The 12,445-nt window shown below is 42.2% G+C and overlaps 1 protein-coding gene across 1 annotated transcript in view; it reads right to left on the bottom strand.

Annotated features, from left to right (window-relative positions):
* Window positions 1–3,312: 3,312 nt before the first annotated feature.
* Window positions 3,313–12,445, bottom strand: part of LOC311237776 (uncharacterized protein) — a gene marked incomplete at its 5' end in the record, with an annotated part of 28,331 nt that continues 19,198 nt past the window's right edge. Inside the window, 3 exons of the mRNA XM_084325754.1 lie at window positions 3,313–3,821; window positions 4,188–5,860; window positions 6,033–6,115. Coding sequence (XP_084181880.1) covers window positions 4,218–5,860; window positions 6,033–6,115 — 1,726 coding nt within the window. The 3' untranslated portion in view covers window positions 3,313–3,821; window positions 4,188–4,217. The remainder of the gene's footprint in view (window positions 3,822–4,187; window positions 5,861–6,032; window positions 6,116–12,445) is intronic.

Below are 12,445 nucleotides of genomic sequence, written 5' to 3'. Positions count from 1 at the left end.
TAAATGGAACGCATTTATAAATAGTGAATGGATTGTACATATTCATCTTAGTCAGTACTGTACCACGTATCTGTTAGTCTCTTGATAGTATATGTAGAAGTGAAATACTGGTTCATGTTTTATGGGGTTGCTATATGTTTTATTATGATGCTCTATGTTTTTATGATGATGATCTATGTTTTATTATGATGCTCTGTTTTATTATGATGCTCTATGTTTTATGATGTCTGTCCATGTCCAAAATCTGGGACCATGATGAAAATAAGTGCTTTCACTTTCTCATGTTTTTATCCCTTGGATGCTGTCTTTTACGCCACAATAAAAATCAATCAATCAATCCATTCTGCAATCTGTTAATAAAGTTATCAATCAATTAATCAATGGTTAGTCACTTCGGTACCTGCTGTACATCCTACTCAGTACTTGGAGCTCAACACAAAAACATATCCAGCATTTGATTTGGTAAAGTTGAGGATCTAAATTCAATATGCAGCGTGATGCAATAGTGACATTTCAATACAATTCAAAGCATCATAGAAAACAAACCATTGTGTACAAATATATTCCCACAATCAAAACATCCACTTACATTTGACATTAGTGTGTATGGTGTAGGCCTAACCACCTGCTGTATTTCTGCTTTACATTAGATAGCCTCCTGTTATAAAATATAGTTTAAATATATTGCTACATACATGTAATCATTGATAGATATATTTGTAATATTTCACGTACAAATTCTGTGTTTGTATCATACACAAGCTCTCTCTACAAGCTCTCTCTACTCTAGTATCTTTTACTGTACATAAATGACATGTCAGCAGCATGCTCATGTAACTTGTTTTTATTTGCAGGCGACTCAGCCCTGCTAGTCTCACACAAGGATCAGAACACACTAGAACAGATGCTAGGTGAAGAACTTGCAGGGGTCAGCAGTTGGCTTTCGGACAACAGGCTTTCTCTTCACCTAGGTAAGACAGAGGCAGTACTATTAGGCTCCAAGCCCAAGCTCAGGAAAGCACGGGAGTTTAACATCCAGTTAGGAGCTGTAACCCTAAAACAGCAAAAAAAAAAGCGAAGTATCTATACTATAGGCTGTATGATAGATGGGAGCCTAGATGGGGAGGCTATGGCCTCCCAAGTACTGGGCAAAGTCAACGCCTGCACCAGGTACCTAGCTAGGAAAGCCAACCTCCTTGGCAGAGATAGCCTCAGGCTACTAGCAAATAGCCTAGTACTCTGCCACTTTGACTATGGTAGCATGTCGTGGTTCGAGGGCCTGTCAGTGACCATAAAAAAGAAGCTTCAGGTTTCCCAAAATAAGCTGGTAAGGGTGGTAATGGGTCTTGGTCCTCGCACCCACATAGGGAGGAGTCACTTTCAGGAGCTAAACTGGCTTCCTGTGGAGGCCAGAGTTACCCAGCTCAGACTGAACATAGTGCACAATATTATAAACCAACGGTCCCCTAGATACGTCCAGAACTACTTCACCCCGGTCAACGAATCCCACAACCACAGAACTAGAGCAAGCATAGCAAACCTGAAGCCTGCTTCTTTCCGATCCAAACTGGGCCAGTGCTCCCTTACTTTCTCTGGAGCCCAGGAGCCCAGGATTGGAACAAGCTGCCTATCCCCATCAAGCAGAGCTCGAGCCTCCACAGCTTCAAGAGAAGCGTCAGGAAGTGGCTCATGGACAGAATAGAGGAATAGCCCCCTATAGTTTGAATGGGTTTCCAATCAGTTTTTAGTTATTGTGGGGTATACAATTTTAGCGATAGGTTAGTCTTCTAATGTTTTAAATTTATGTGTTTTGTGTTATTGTCGTGTTTTTGTTGTGGCCTAACAGCCCTGGGACCATGACGGAAATAAGGGTTTTACTCTTTCTCATGTTATCCTTTGGATCCTTGTTGTGTGTTTTTAATCCATCAATAAAATCAATTAAATCTACCCCCTCTCTCTCTACCCCCTCTCTCTACCTCTACTCTCTCTCTACCCTCTCTCTCTCTCTCTACCCCTCCTCTCTCTCTCTACCCTACACGCTAGAGTAGAGCAGTCGTCTGGTAATCCGGAGGTTCACGGTTCGATTCCTGCTCCTCCCGGGCAGTGTGTTGAAGTGTCCTTGAGCAAGACACTTAATTGCCCTGATGAGCAGGTTGGCACCTTGCATGGTTGCCACCGCCGTCGGTGTGTGAATGTGTGAGTGAATGGGTCAAATGTGAGGAACAAATTGCAAAGCGTTTTGGATAAGTGAACTGAAATAGAGTGCGGGTGTTGCATAACTTGTCTCTCATCATTACTGTACAAATGTTTATGTCAAGTCCTGTTGGATACTTAAATCTACATACTAATAAACTATGAACTTGTGAAAGTGTTGTTCTTTTTATGTATATACACACTATACATTGCCCTTTATATTTTATGGGTAACAAATTTTATGATTAATTACTTTATACTTACTAAATGTTTATATGAAGACATGTACAGTCACATTATACAGTTATTCTCTCTAATTTAACACAAAAAGAAAATAATTGACTAGTCGAACTATTTAATTATGCATCATATTGAAACAGAAAAGTGATCTGACGTATTCCACCAAAGGGAAAAGTGATCATATCCAAATGTGTGCATTTTTTATTGGATCCAAACATACATGAATGTGTAGCTCCACCACCGGACATAAGAATGGAGCCCTGTTTTCATCTCCTGCTGACCGACTACCACTAGACAACAGTAAGCTGCTTGTATTTGTTCTGTGGCTGAAACACTTTGGGTATGTTGGCAATGTTTGCAAACATTGTAGTAAAACTGATCTATATTACGATTTACAAGAGGTTCAGAAAGTTCCAAATATCTTATGTTCCATGTACAGATCATGGTAGACCTAGTATGGAGTACTGTATATATTGCACAGGATACTTATATTTGTAATTATAGTTACAGTATATATATTGTACCAGGAGTAGACATAAGATAGAGTTAGGTATATTTGTACTGGGGGTAGACTTAGCATAGTTATTTGTATATTTATAACAGGGTGGGCTGTACATACACACTGTGGTCAACAGTGTCAGACTGTGGTTGTACCCAGGTGTGAATGTGTGCAACTGTGTGAGTTGTAGTATTAATATGTACAGTGATGAAGGTATTAATATGTACAGTGATGAAGGTATAAAGACACTATGGTAATACATTAATTGAAAACTTTATTAATATATTGCAGAATGGGTACAGTACAGTACAAAAGACAAAATGCACAATATTCAATGAATGGTCATTCTTCCTAAGCCAGCTCCCATCTACACCGTAAAAAAGAAAACAAAAAAAAACAGTAAATGTCTGGCAGCAACGGTTGCCAAATACTTACTGTCAAATTACAGTAAAATCAAATCAGATTACAACCTTTATTTAATGGTTAATATTTTGATAAAAGATACATTTACTGTATTTTTATGACATTTACACTTAAAGTAGAAAAACTAAAGTAATCTTTATTAAAATAAGTGAATTTCCCGTAATGTAAAAAAAAGAATTACAGTCTAGGTCTGTCTCCCAGAAAGTCTACCACCAGAAGAACAACTCTCTCTCGCTCCTGGAGCTCTTTTTATAACGCAGATGGGTCTGTTCTGAAACAAAATAGTTGCATTTACGACTGACCCATGCCCCACACATCCTGGCTATGGGTTCAAGAGAAGGCCTTGAAAATAGAGTGTCCCGTATGAAGTGTCCCGGCTGCCCAGAGATACGAGGTGAGGGCAAAGGTTATAGGCTGACTCAACCTCCCCATGGAGGTCCGGCCACCACATTGTTACCAACCCCCCCTGGAACAGAGAGAGAAGAGACAGACTGAAATCCCACAGTAATTCAAAATGACCAAAGCGGTGATCAAATACAAATAAAATGGTTGCATATTGTTGTCCAACCTACCCGCAGTATGAAAATAAAGATTTTTACTTCCCCACATGCAAAGGGACAGAGGTATTGAAGATGGGAATCAAATATGTGAATAATTATGAATGAATTATGCAAATATCCAATCAAACGTTACCCCGGTACGGTAGGCTAGAAACTAGAAACAAAGCAAAACATAGTGTATGTTATGTGTGTGTCCCTCAGAACAACATAGTGTATGTGTGTGTGTGTCCCTCAGAACAACGATAGACTGAGTGAATGTAACTCCTAATTACCTCATCTTTCACAACTCAGCATCTCCAAGATCAATTTAAATCCAAAACGCTGGGTAGAGGAGCTGTGCATGTCACTGATCTCTCACAAAACTCAGCCTCCCCGTAGCTATATCGACACCAAAGTCCAGGATAGAGAGGCTGAGTGAATGTGGTGTTGACTCTGTGCAGGAGGGTCATTGTGTCAGAGACGCTGTAGAAGGACAGAGTGCCTGCCCTGTGATCCAGGTACACTCCTATTCTGGAGGACCAGGGGCCCGATACTGTTATGTTCTTGTTATTGTGGTAGAAGATGTAATTACTTGGATAGCACTCTAAAGCCCAGGATTTGGAATTGCATCCAAATCCACAGTTCTCCATAGTGCCTGTTCTACTAATGTCTTTGTAGGAGGCTGCTACATAAACCCCTCCACTCCACTCCACCTCCCAGTAACAGCGTCCAGTCAGACCTTCTCTACCCAGAACCTGAAACATTTCAATAAATCTTTCTGGGTGATCAGGATATAACTGCTCTTGCTGCATCAGTGTTGCTTTTCTGTTCCCCTCAGACAAAGCCAGACGTGTGTGTGTTGTGTTTGGGTCCAGTGTGATCGGAGAGTAATATTGTAAGAAGTCAGCTCTGGTCTTGGGCTCTGGTGGTGGCAGTAAAACATTAACTGCATTCACTGTTGTTGAGATTCTGGGCCACTGCTCTTTCAGATAGTCCTCTAGTTGGTCTCTCAGCTCAGACACAACCTCAGTCACATCTGCAAAGTACAGGAGAGGAAGGACACTGATGCTGGGTAAGTCTGTAGACTCACTGGGACCGGAGAGGGAGGGGTAACTCTGTAGAAAGTGGATGTGGTCCTCTGTGTGTGAGAGCTGCTCCAGCTCAGTGTCTCTCCTCCTCAGGTCCGCTATCTCCTGCTCCAGTCTCTTCTGCAGTTCTTCAGCCTGAGTCACTGTGGTCCTCTGTTGGGCTCTGATGACCTTCTTCAGCTCAGAGCGCCTCGTCTCCAAGGAGCGTATCAGCTCAGTGAAGATTCTCTCATTGTCCTCCACTGCTTTATCAGCAGAGTGATTGAGAGAATCAACAGCCTGTTGGGCCTCTTTGAGTCGCTTCTCTCTCTCCTGGACTCTCTGGTGGATTTTCTGCTGACTCGTGCCGAGCTCTTTCTGTCTCTCCGTCCTTTCTGCTGCAGCTGAGACTGTATCATGGCCTTTGTGTTCATCCATGGAACACAAATAACAGATGCACTGCTGATCAGTACGACAGAACATCTTCATAGCTTCATTATGACGAGAGCAGATGTTCTCCTGAAGCCGTGTGGAGGCTTTGACCAGCTTGTGTTTCTTTAATGGAGCTACAGTATAATGAGGCTGGAGGTGAGTTTCACAGAAAGAGGTCAGACATACCAGGCAGGACTTGAGGGCTTTCTGCTTTCTCCCAGTGCAGAAATCACAGACCACATCTCCAGGTCCAGCACAATAGTGATCAGGAGGAGCAGCTTGGAGTCCTGTCTTCCTTAGTTGTTCTATCACTTCAGCCAGCATGTTGTTTTTCTTCAGAACAGGCCTCGGATTAATAGTCTCCCTGCACTGGGGACATGTGTAGATCCCCTTCTGATCATCTCGATCCCAGCAGTCTTTGATACAGCCCATACAGTAGCTGTGTGCACAGGGAATAGTTACCGGAATGAATGAATGAATGAATGAATGAATGAATGAATGAAAACTTTATTTAACAGATTGCAGAATGGGTACAATACAGTACGGCTCAATACATACAATTGTTAAGGGGATGCAGACCTGAGAAAGACGTTTGTCTTGTTTCCATCAGGGTCCCCCATTTTCAATTCATATAGTCATCCTTCAGTAGATCCAGACAGATAGAACAGCAGAACTGGTCCCGGTCCAGATCAACTCCTTGCTGCGCCATTTGAACAACGGCGCTGTTAAGTTTTGTTTTCTCAGGAAGAGTTTATGCCGCGTTCACGTTACGTGGGAAGAAGCGGAAGAACCAGAGGACATCTCGTTGCTACAACTAGGAAGCCTTCACGCGTTGACTCGATGAAACGCCCACATCCATAAACTCTGAACGCGTCACGGGGTGGGAGGTGCTTCCTGTCCAGGGGAGGAGTCGCTTTAAAGAGGCAGTGTCTAGATTACTGTGTTTCATACAGAATATATATATATTTTTTTAGTTAGTTCAGGACTTTCTCTCGTCATCAACTCTACCTCTAATAATTTGTCTACTTTGTCAAGGAAAACCCACTAAAACTCATAAGCACAAAGAGAGACATAGAGAAAATGGCATAGATACTCAATAAAACACCTCTCTCTCTCTCTCTCTCTCTCTCTCTCTCTCTCTCTCTCTCTCTCTCTCTCTCTCTCTCTCTCTCTCTCTCTCTCTCTCTCTCTCTCTCTCTCTCTCTCTCTCTCTCTCTAAATCTTTGTTTCTGACGGCAATTAATGAAAGTGCACCAGAAAAAACAATGAGAACGAAAATCAGACAAGAGCCCTGGATGAACCCAGAGATCCTGGCAGCTATAAAGTCCAGACATGACACATTTTCGAAATTCAGTAAAAACAGGGTTGAACAGGATTATGAGGAGTTCAAGAAGAAAAGAAAGGAGGTCACGGGAATGATCAAGAAAGCCAAGGCTGAATATTTTAATGACAAAATTATCGAGAATAAATCAAATCCACAAAAATTATGGAAGTGCTTAAAGCAAACAGGGTATGGAAACAAGCTCAGGACAAAAGCTAAAAACATGATTCTAGATATAGGAGGCACAGTGATTACAGGCAATAAGAACATAGCTAATTGTCTAAATACGTTTTTTAACACCATAGCTGCATAGCAAATACCCTAGTTAAGAGACTGCCAAGTACAACTGACATGTATGGGGAAAAACAGGTAGGGGAGTACTACAAACAGAAAGGTATCCAGACAGATTCCTTCTCCTTTGCGAGTGTGACTGAGGACACAGTTTTGAAAAAACTGAGGGCGCTCAATCCTAACAACGCAACAGGACAGGACAAGATACCTGCTAGATTTCTTAGGGATGCAGCAGAGTCCATCACCTCCGGCTTAACACACATTGTAAATCTATCTATCGGTCAAGGACAGTTTCCCTATGATCTCAAACAAGCCAGAGTCATTCCGCTTTACAAAAAAGGCAATAAATTAGACCCAGGGAACTATAGGCCTGTGTCGATTCTTAGTGCAATATCCAAAGTCATAGAAAGGATCATTAATGATCAAATAAACGAATACCTCTCTACAAACAACCTGTCGTACGAGCTCCAGTCTGGATTTAGAACATCATATTCCACAGACACATGTTTATTATATCTGACAGACCAAATTAGAACAGAGGTGGACAAAGGTCAATTCTGTGGGATGGTTTTAATAGACTTACAAAAAGCCTTCGACACTGTTAACCACGACATACTTTTATATAAAGGCTATGGGTTTTAACAGTATATCCTTAAGGTGGATGGAGTCTTATCTGAGAGGCAGGAAACAAGTAGTGGAAATGAATGGGACCATATCCTCCTCACTCCAACAGACGTGCGGGGTGCCGCAAGGAAGTATTTTAGGACCACTTTTATTTCTTTTATATATCAATGACATGAAAACTGCATGTGATTGTAAACTGTTTTTATTTGCGGACAAAAGAGAAGTAGAGAGGTCACTCAGTCTAGAGCTTGTCAAGATCAGTCATTGGCTGGTCGAAAACAGGTTATCCCTACACCTGAAAACCGAAGCTATCCTTTTTGGCTCGGCCATACGACTTAAGAGGTCTCCTGGGTTCAAGGTAGTGGTAGGAGATATCGAGTTAACAGCAAAGGAGGAAGTCACATACTTAGGATGTATTTTGGACAACACCTTATCAGGGGTGAGCATGGCACAAAAGGTGGTCACAAAGATCAATCAGAGAATAAAATTTCTCGGTAGAGTGTCCACCTATATTAACAGGTCAGCAATGGAAGTCCTGGCAGGGGCACTGATCCAATGTCATTATGACTATGCATGCTCCTCCTGGTACACTGGCATCACAGTAGCACTGAAAGGTAGGCTACAGACAGCTCAGAACAAATTAGTTAGAATGATTTTAAAACTCCATCCCAGGACTCACCTTACACAGACACATTTTAACAGCCTCAAATGGCTCAGGGTTGAGGAGAGGGTGTCTCAAATAAAACTCAACATAACACATAGGATACTCTGGAATACTGTCCCTCAGTCAGTACCTCAGTGGATATTTTAACATGGTAAGGGATGTACATGGACACGCCACCAGGGGGAGCCCTACAGACATCGTCCCAGTGAGATGCAATAGGAAAATAGGCCAAAACGCATTCCTATATTCAGCAGCAGTACAATGGAATAGGAGAGGCAGTTAAATCATTTTGTGTCCTGTACTGTGCAGGACAGTGATGCAACAGTAGCAGGACAGTGGATCACAGTGATGTAGCAGGACAGTGATGTAGCAGGACAGTGATGTAGCATCACAGTGATGTAGCAGGACAGTGATGTAGCAGGACAGTACATCACAGTGATGTAGCAGGACAGTGATGTAGCAGGACAGTACATCACAGTGATGTAGCAGGACAGTGATGTAGCAGGACAGTACATCACAGTGATGTAGCAGGACAGTGATGTAGCAGGACAGTACATCACAGTGATGTAGCAGGACAGTGATGTAGCAGGACAGTACATCACAGTGATGGGACAGTGATGTAGCAGGACAGTACATCACAGTGATGGGACAGTGATGTAGCAGGACAGTACATCACAGTGATGTAGCAGGACAGTGATGTATCAGGACAGTGATGTAGCAGGACAGTACATCACAGTGATGTAGCAGGACAGTACATCACAGTGATGTAGCAGGACAGTACATCAGTGATGTAGCAGGACAGTGATGTAGCAGGACAGTGATGTAGCATCACAGTGATGTAGCAGGACAGTACATCACAGTGATGGGACAGTGATGTAGCAGGACAGTACATCACAGTGATGTAGCAGGACAGTGATGTATCAGGACAGTGATGTAGCAGGACAGTACATCACAGTGATGTAGCAGGACAGTACATCACAGTGATGTAGCAGGACAGTGATGTAGCAGGACAGTACATCACAGTGATGTAGCAGGACAGTACATCACAGTGATGTAGCAGGACAGTACATCACAGTGATGTAGCAGGACAGTGATGTAGCAGGACAGTACATCACAGTGATGTAGCAGGACAGTGATGTAGCAGGACAGTACATCACAGTGATGGGACAGTGATGTAGCAGGACAGTACATCACAGTGATGGGACAGTGATGTAGCAGGACAGTACATCACAGTGATGTAGCAGGACAGTGATGTATCAGGACAGTGATGTAGCAGGACAGTACATCACAGTGATGTAGCAGGACAGTACATCACAGTGATGTAGCAGGACAGTACATCAGTGATGTAGCAGGACAGTGATGTAGCAGGACAGTGATGTAGCATCACAGTGATGTAGCAGGACAGTACATCACAGTGATGGGACAGTGATGTAGCAGGACAGTACATCACAGTGATGTAGCAGGACAGTGATGTATCAGGACAGTGATGTAGCAGGACAGTACATCACAGTGATGTAGCAGGACAGTACATCACAGTGATGTAGCAGGACAGTGATGTAGCATCACAGTGATGTAGCAGGACAGTACATCACAGTGATGTAGCAGGACAGTGATGTAGCAGGACAGTACATCACAGTGATGTAGCAGGACAGTGATGTAGCAGGACAGTACATTACAGTGATGTAGCAGGACAGTACATCACAGTGATGTAGCAGGACAGTTAAAGGTGTATTCCACCCAAATGGTTAGCAGGACAGTGATGTAGCAGGAATGTACAGTACAGTACAGTGGACAGTGGTAAAATGGCTGCAGGACAGTTAAAGGTGTATTCCACCCAAATAGTGTTAAAGGTTATAACCCAAATCGAATGATTTTAAAGGTGTATTCCACCCAAATTGTTTTAAAGGTTATAATACAGTAGCAGTACAGTGGATCACAGTGATGCAACAGTAGCAGGACAGTTAAAGGTGTATTCCACCCAAATGGTTAGCAGGACAGTGATGTAGCAGGACTGTACAGTACAGTGGACAGTGGTAAAATGGCTGCAGGACAGTTAAAGGTGTATTCCACCCAAATAGTGTTAAAGGTTATAACCCAAATCGAATGATTTAAAGGTGTATTCCACCCAAATTGTTTTAAAGGTTATAATACAGTAGCAGTACAGTGGATCACAGTGATGCAACAGTAGCAGGACAGTTAAAGGTGTATTCCACCCAAATGGTTAGCAGGACAGTGATGTAGCAGGACTGTACAGTACAGTGGACAGTGGTAAAATGGCTGCAGGACAGTTAAAGGTGTATTCCACCCAAATAGTGTTAAAGGTTATAACCCAAATCGAATGATTTAAAGGTGTATTCCACCCAAATTGTTTTAAAGGTTATAATACAGTAGCAGTACAGTGGATCACAGTGATGCAACAGTAGCAGGACAGTTAAAGGTGTATTCCACCCAAATGGTTAGCAGGACAGTGATGTAGCAGGACTGTACAGTACAGTGGACAGTGGTAAAATGGCTGCAGGACAGTTAAAGGTGTATTCCACCCAAATAGTGTTAAAGGTTATAACCCAAATCGAATGATTTAAAGGTGTATTCCACCCAAATTGTTTTAAAGGTTATAATACAATAGCAGTACAGTGGATCACAGTGATGCAACAGTAGCAGGACAGTTAAAGGTGTATTCCACCCAAATGGTTAGCAGGACAGTGATGTAGCAGGACTGTACAGTACAGTACAGTGGACAGTGGTAAAATGGCTGCAGGACAGTTAAAGGTGTATTCCACCCAAATAGTGTTAAAGGTTATAACCCAAATCGAATGATTTAAAGGTGTATTCCACACAAATTGTTTTAAAGGTTATAATACAATAGCAGTACAGTGGATCAATAACAGGTTGGGTCGGGTATGGCTTGCACTTAATGGCTATATGGTTATATGGCTTGCACTCGAGCCATTACCCTCTCTTCCTTTCTTTTTTCTTTCCTACTGTCGCTGTTTTTATGTCATCTATATGCGCGATTTAAATGTGATCCGGTTCTACCTTGGACTAACTACTGACAAGCCTTAATTTTGTTTTGAATTTTCCGTGAGGCACTTATGCTATAACGTTGATACATTAATATGCAGACTCCAGGGTAGATGGTTACAGGTTGATGCTGAGTAATTATATAATAATTAGTGTCGCTGTTTTAAGGGCAATTGAATGAGCAATTAACCTGTGACCCGAACCTGCCTTGGACTATCGGCTGGGATGCTTTAATTTAATTTTGTATTGAATTTTCCTATATGTTTTAATGGCATTTGAATGAGCAATTTAAATGTGATTCGATCCTATCTTGGACTAACTGCTCCGACCGATATCTTTATTGAAACAATGTATGATGACAGGTGGTGTCAGGTGTTGCCTATTACCATCCCCGGATTGATTAATGAATGATTGTGTTTAATTCTAATCTTACATAGGTTGGGTCATTTCAGCCGATGTGCCTGATCAGAGGGACGGCTAAAGGGGTGCACTTTGACCATAACCCCTTTTTTTTTCCCTTCCTCCTTTTTTTTGTCATTGTTTAATTGACACTGTTCACACAATTTTGCACAATTAACCTGTGACCCGAACCTGCCTTAGACTATCGGCTGGGATGCTTTAATTTAATTTTGTATTGAATTTTCCTATACCTTTTTGGGCTATAACAATGTGATGTTGAAGCGCAGATCCCGAAATAGAGGGCTGCAGGTTGATGCGGAGTTATTATTTAATGATGGCTATTTTTACCATTATGGTTTTCTCATGTTGGGGCCAGGGCTCAGGTGGTTTTCGACCGATATCTTTATTGAATTTTATTTTATTATTATTTGTGTTTATTGGACTAGTGGGGGTTTACTCAGGGGTTTATCTAGAGGGGGGTGGGAGTGGGAAGCGTCTTATTGATCCATGTCTCTAGTGGGAAGTGATAGGAAGATGACCATCCTCAGTGGGTGGGGCATAGGGTGGGGATTGGAGAGTGGGTATAGAGGAACTTATAGTAGGACGGGTGGGTTAGGGTTTAGAGTAGAAGGAGGGGGGGTTGTAGCTGGGGTGGTATTTTTATGTGTTCTATGTACTGTTGTCTTATATATGTGTAAGTGTTCCTCCTCTGAACTCCTGGGATTGACCGTC

This window comes from Notolepis coatsorum (genome assembly GCF_963971535.1).
Source record: "Notolepis coatsorum genome assembly, chromosome: 12".
Lineage (NCBI taxonomy): Eukaryota > Metazoa > Chordata > Actinopteri > Aulopiformes > Paralepididae > Notolepis > Notolepis coatsorum.
Note: the sequence above shows the minus strand (reverse complement) of the source record. Positions and strands in the feature narration are given on the sequence as shown.